The 5,604-nt window shown below is 44.9% G+C and overlaps 1 protein-coding gene across 1 annotated transcript; it reads right to left on the bottom strand.

Moving 5' to 3' along the window:
• Nucleotides 1–733: 733 nt before the first annotated feature.
• LOC137911545 (caspase activity and apoptosis inhibitor 1) lies at nucleotides 734–3,408 on the bottom strand. Its single transcript, XM_068755926.1, has 6 exons — nucleotides 3,304–3,408; nucleotides 2,668–2,862; nucleotides 2,514–2,598; nucleotides 2,385–2,442; nucleotides 2,209–2,276; nucleotides 734–2,103 (listed from the first exon to the last, which is right to left on the bottom strand). The coding sequence occupies exons 1-6, from the start codon at nucleotides 3,406–3,408 to the stop codon at nucleotides 1,604–1,606; spliced, it is 1,011 nt and encodes a 336-aa protein (XP_068612027.1). The 3' UTR covers nucleotides 734–1,603.
• Nucleotides 3,409–5,604: the final 2,196 nt, after the last annotated feature.

Here is a 5,604-nt window from a genome sequence, read left to right as displayed (position 1 = left end):
CCTTGACAAACTACCTTATTTGTTTAGTAATTCTAGATTTTTTATGTCGGATAACAAAACTGAGCCTGATGTTAGCTTAGCGGGCTAATGGCACTCGCAACAGCTAACATGCAATTCCGCAGCCTAGCTAAGAATCTCACCACGCGGCAGAATATTTAAGGACGATGCCTCGCAACACGTTTAGCATTGACGCTCATATGCTTTAATCGCATTGATTTACGCAACCAACTAGCTAACAGTGCGCAGCACACAAACATTCTGCTCATTTAAAGTCGCTAACTTTTGAGAGGTTAAACATAAAGTTGAGAATTGATTTTTGAGGAATAATCACCGACTCGAGAATCGAAAATATTAGACAGCGCATTTCAAAACTTCAATAACGGCGACATTAGCGGAAATAGCATACAGTACTTTAGCATTATTCAGGGATCGTTGAAAAGCAGAAAGTATTCTGTCAAACGAAACAGAATCAGCCAATCAATCCATCATCCCACCCTCTATGGAATCCGCTTAAAAAGGCTTTTATCCGTGTGAGCTAAACCGTAATCGGTGTTCTAATAGCGGTAAAATGATACTGATAAATACCCACCCGGCACTTTACAGCCGTTATATCCCTTTCAACTTAAATGGACCTTTTCCTCTTCAATTCACCAATGAGTGCAAAGATACCTGCGACTAAACGACACGGTTTGCACCCCCCCCCCCCCAGTCCTCAGTGAAATAATAACCCTTTTAAATGCAAACACCCAGGAGACAACAGGCCTCTAAGGGTTGGTTTTATTGACTGCTTCAAGAGGGCGGGGGCAGAGAGCCGTTTGGCTGTGCATGTAATTGCACACAAAATGCCACTTTACAGTTTCCGTGTGAACAAAGCGGCTTCGAGATCATTTAAGGCAAAAAACGATAAACGAATCGATTAATTGTGGCTGCTGCATTATACAGGTGTTTCTGCGGATGAAACCGGCAGGACCTTCATCTTATCTTATCCTTTCACTTTGTTTTCTCCCCATCTTTAGTCTGCATCGCCTTGGGAACGATTCCGCAGCAACTACCCACTGGGTCGTTTCTGCTGCTACTGCAAACTGCAGCCTGCCAAGCCAAACAGGTGTTCAGAGAAGAGACGCAGCAGACGCGTCTTTTGTGCGTGACGTTACTTCCCGACGCAGACTCGTGCCTTTCCTCCTGAGACTCGAGGAGATCCTGCATAACCAATTCCTGAATAGCATCAATAAAAACTGACGTCTACTTTCATGCTGCTTTGATTTCTGTACGTGCAATGTGAGCAAAAGAAATCACACAAGCTGCATTGTGTAATATGTGGTTTGATGAGCTAACACTGCCATCTTGTGGCCACGGGCAGAACTACAACTGGAAACACCACAAGAGGAAAATGCGGCAGTTGGACGACAGCCCTTTCCGTGTTTGTCACCAATAAATTTGCAATCCACTATGGATTATCAATCCTGTGTATTATTAATCCACTATGGATTAATAATACACAGGATTGACTGGAGAAAATCACTGTAAACACAGTGTTCACCTATGAGCAGAAATGTTTCAAGTTTGAACCATTAAAGTCCCACAAAAAACAAAATAAAACACGCTAAACATTTTTTGCTAAACTTAGATTTTTCCCACCGCTTGCTTTCATCAGGGCCTTGATGGCCCTCGCCCTCATTTCCAGCTCCAGGAGCTCCAGCTGCTGGATGGACGGCTGAGAGGCCGCAGGTGAGCGACTTGACGCCGCCGTGCCTTGAACAGGTGAGGTGACGTTTGTGCTCTGGACAGCAACGCTCTGCGTCTCCTCCGTTGCCTCTTTGCTTGAAGTCAAAGGAAAGGATAAAATCTCGCTCACGCTTTTGTCTATGTCATTTTGGATGTCTTCTTCCTTCACTTTCGTCGCCTGAGAGCCAAGTGGAGGTCCAGGATTGGCCGGGTCAGGGTTCGAGGCCGGGTCACCACTTGCCCTGCTGGGCTCCGTTACCTTCACCCCCCCCTCTGCAGCTTTTGCCTGCTGCTCCTCTTTCGGCCCCTCGATATCGCTGTCGTAAGCGTCTGCGTTTATGCTTAAAACGTCGTTCTCCTCGCACGAACCGCCGCCTTCTGTGACAAAAACAACACCAATGTCAAATTCTCCTTTTCATAGCCTCCTGGCGGCCTTTGAAGGAGGCCTTAAAGAGGATTTTGAGGGCATTACATGTTCTTTACCTTGCTTTGGATCCTCTGTTTTCGCAGCTTCTTTCGCACACGAGGTCGAGTCCACATTATTGTCTTGTCTTGAAAACAAAATGCACACAGAAGCGTGGACAAGCTGGAGAAAACACCGAACCTTCATTTGGAATTCTCCCCCTAACTGAACGAGAAACAATTAAAAGTTCACTCACTGGCTTCCAAAGATGTCCGCTGCGTTTTTGTCGCCATTTCCAGATGTCCCGTCCTCCCCTAAACACGCACAAGAGCTTTTATCCCCAATCCTAGTTTGTTTCGAGTATCTCACTGATCTGAATTCTTACCCGCCAGGATCTGAATGACACTTTTTTCTGACATTGGTTCCAGCTGCTCCCAGCACAGCCTTTTGATTTCCTCTAAACCGCAGCCCTATGAGTGATAATGTGCGGCATGATAAATCCATACACGTTGGAAGTGTGGCCGATAAGCTTTCCTTACCTTCAGCTCATCCGGCAGCATCTTCTGCAGCTTCTTGTCACCCAGCACATGGTAGCACTGCTCCAGCATCTCCCGCTTGTTGGCGAGATAAGCAGCGATGGGCCGGAATGGAAGGCCGAGGTCGAGCCCACCGTCTTCAATGTCGCTGCCAATGCGATCCAGCTCTCGGTCTGCAAGATCATCTTTGGTGTTCTGCTGTGACACAGACGACCCAGAAGGCTCGAATAAGTCTGACTAAAATAAGCATTTAAAGACACAACGTAACATTAAAATCAAACTCTATTTGAAACCTTTTAAACACTCTGATTTTAATACTTTTGAAAAGGATAATATCAGAAACTGAACAAGTTAATAAAGTACAGAGGGTTAAAATGACAACTATAACAGTCTGAAGTTACACAAGTTTGATACAGCCAAGATCCAAGACGTCCTATCATTTCAAAATCTGCCCAAACCTATAAAACACAACGCTTTTCTGTCCCAGCATTGACCGTTGATCAGATAAAACTTTATTTTCGTAAATCAGAATGTGAATAATTTAAAATACACTTTCTGTGGCGTCTGAAAAAAGACAACAACCCTGTAGGCTATTAGCACGACGCTAGCTAGCACATAACGCTAGTTTAAATAGCTCACCGCCGATTTCACTTCGCCTCCTCTTCGTTTGTTGACGTCATCTCGGTCTTCGGCTTGCAAGTGCTTCCTCTTCTTTTCCGAACAATGTAATTTCTTTTTGAGCATTTTCGGCGTTAATAAAAAGCGTATCAGGTTTTTTTTACAGCTCACAAGCTGTTTGTTTGTGAGCTCATCAGCGCAGACTAAAAGTCGCGGAGAGAATACGTCATCAGCAAGAGACGTTTCCTTTCGTTGGGCTTCTCGAGCGCCATCTACCGGCCTGGCGTGTTTCTGCTCATCTACCGTCTGTAAATAAAGACTGCTGAATAGTTTTACAGCAACTGAGTCGACGCTATTAATACACCCCGTTTCATCATTTATCCTTCAGATTTAGCAATTTTATGGAAGTCAACTTCGTCTGAATTGTACAATGGGAGTTTTAAAATATGGCCAAGGTTGATATTAAGGTTCTATTTAATGACAATTTTAAGATTGGACTATATATAACCAGCAACAAAGATCCATATTCAGAATTGTCTATTTTTTTGCATAAACCTCTCTCACATAGTGAGAAATATCATCCTTGCAACCTCCAAAGCCATTGATGTAAGTGCAAATACATCCAAACTGCATCTCATCATTATTTTACTCTTCAAAGCCGGCTCGGATTACTCCTGACAGTCAATCACGGGTTCCCTCCTCGCATCTCACAACACCTTGCAGTCTCGCTTTTCCCATCTGCCTCACCGCATCATCAAATGCTGTGCATCGGATTCATCACGACACAAACCTCCAGACCTGCCACCGCCGCTCATTTACATTATTCAGCTATTCGTGTTTAAAATCAGACAGAACTGCGGCGCTGTCGTTAATGCATGTTTAAAGGGAAAGGAATAATTTGTCACATAATAATGGCCCATCTGTCAAATCCTAAATTAGGCTTTACAGGAAGTTACAGTGCTGAACACGTACACGTAAATAATGACAGATACATTGAAAATACAAACATTAATGCCATTTTCAATGCAGCAAAGATGAATTCAAGGCACACAGTACTTGATATGTAGCTATATGATCTTTATTTCCATTCACATTACGGAATCAGTAGCATAATGTGCATCTCCAGGCAATACGCCCATTTAAAAAATATATAAAATACAGTACATTATTATAATCCATAGATTATGAAGGAGCAAAGTCCTACAAACGTCTCCTCTCTGGGGCAAGAGAACGTCTCACCGACACAAAGCCCTGCTGCTCCCCTCGGTGTGCCCTCCTTACTGCCACCCGGGTAGCCGTGCATTCGCTTTAGTTGGACCGAGACGCAGGTTTCAAGGTGGTGACGACACAAGCAGCCTGTAAATCACTCTAATTGGCTTCCCCGCCTCTGCCCGAAATAAGGCAGGAGCCAATACGTCGGCTTGCCCGGGCGCCATGGCGACAGCTGTCTCCACGTAATGCAGGTTGTTATCCTGATGCCATCTGCCAGATTACGCAGCCTATGCGGTTGGAGGTGTGCATCGATCACAATCACGTCACAAACACGCGCTTTTCTTTGCAACATCTGCTCCCGATGCGTCTGGATACCACCTCGTTAAAGGGGGGGGGGGGGCAATGATGGAGCTGGTGCCGATGATGGCGACGGTGCCATGAAAAGGATCGGGGGGGGCAAACAACGGCTTCCAGCGGTCGCTCATGGAAACGGTAATTTAGGGCTCCTATTGGTTGTCAAGGCGCTGCTGCCTCATTAGAGTTGCATTAGTGAAGCAGCTTCATTCGGTTTAGTCGCATGGTGCATGGGAAGGGACGAATCTAAACACGCGTCACATTGTTACAATATGCTTTTGATTGCATTCGAGTGCTCGTGTCTCAAAGCGCTTGTGACACCCTGAACGACGGGAATAATAACCCACACACTTCACCACATGAACTAATCCAAAATCTGTTGATTAGTTTAACAATATAACAATTTCCAAACACAACCCTGAAAGCCAATTAACGTTTTCACAGAAAATCAGCATCGATTTAATTCACGGCCCGATTTAGGAGCTCACACCGATTCGGAGCAACCGTAGAGCTTTTACTCCTCTAAAACTCTTTGTGTGAACAAACTGTGCAATCAACACTTATTAGCATCGAGCGGAAGACGACACGTTTCCTGCCAGCTGAGAGTGACGTGCATTTTACCTAAATTCCCTTGAAACACACCCGGGTGCAAGTTTGAGCCTCAAATAAAGCTGTGCTTTATGTCTTATCCCCCCCGCCCAATTAATCCTCTTAAACATGAAAAATACCAGTCGCTATAGCGACGTGAGGTCAGAA

The sequence above is a fragment of the Brachionichthys hirsutus genome, chromosome 23, assembly GCF_040956055.1.
Source record: "Brachionichthys hirsutus isolate HB-005 chromosome 23, CSIRO-AGI_Bhir_v1, whole genome shotgun sequence".
NCBI classification, from domain to species: Eukaryota; Metazoa; Chordata; class Actinopteri; order Lophiiformes; family Brachionichthyidae; genus Brachionichthys; species Brachionichthys hirsutus.
The sequence above is the reverse complement of the archived record's forward strand: the minus strand, read 5'-3'. Positions and strand labels throughout refer to the sequence as shown.

What these genes read in the sequence shown, in the direction of transcription:
- LOC137911545 (XM_068755926.1), bottom strand. Translation starts at nt 3,408, where the DNA reads ATGCTCAAAAAGAAATTACATTGTTCGGAAAAGAAGAGGAAGCACTTG. An exon ending in TGTCATTCAGATCCTGGCGG is followed by an intron (nt 2,443 to 2,513) that starts GTAAGAATTCAG and finishes GTGCGTGTTTAG; the next exon opens with GGGAGGACGGGACATCTGGA. An exon ending in GCGGACATCTTTGGAAGCCA is followed by an intron (nt 2,277 to 2,384) that starts GTGAGTGAACTT and finishes TTTGTTTTCAAG; the next exon opens with ACAAGACAATAATGTGGACT.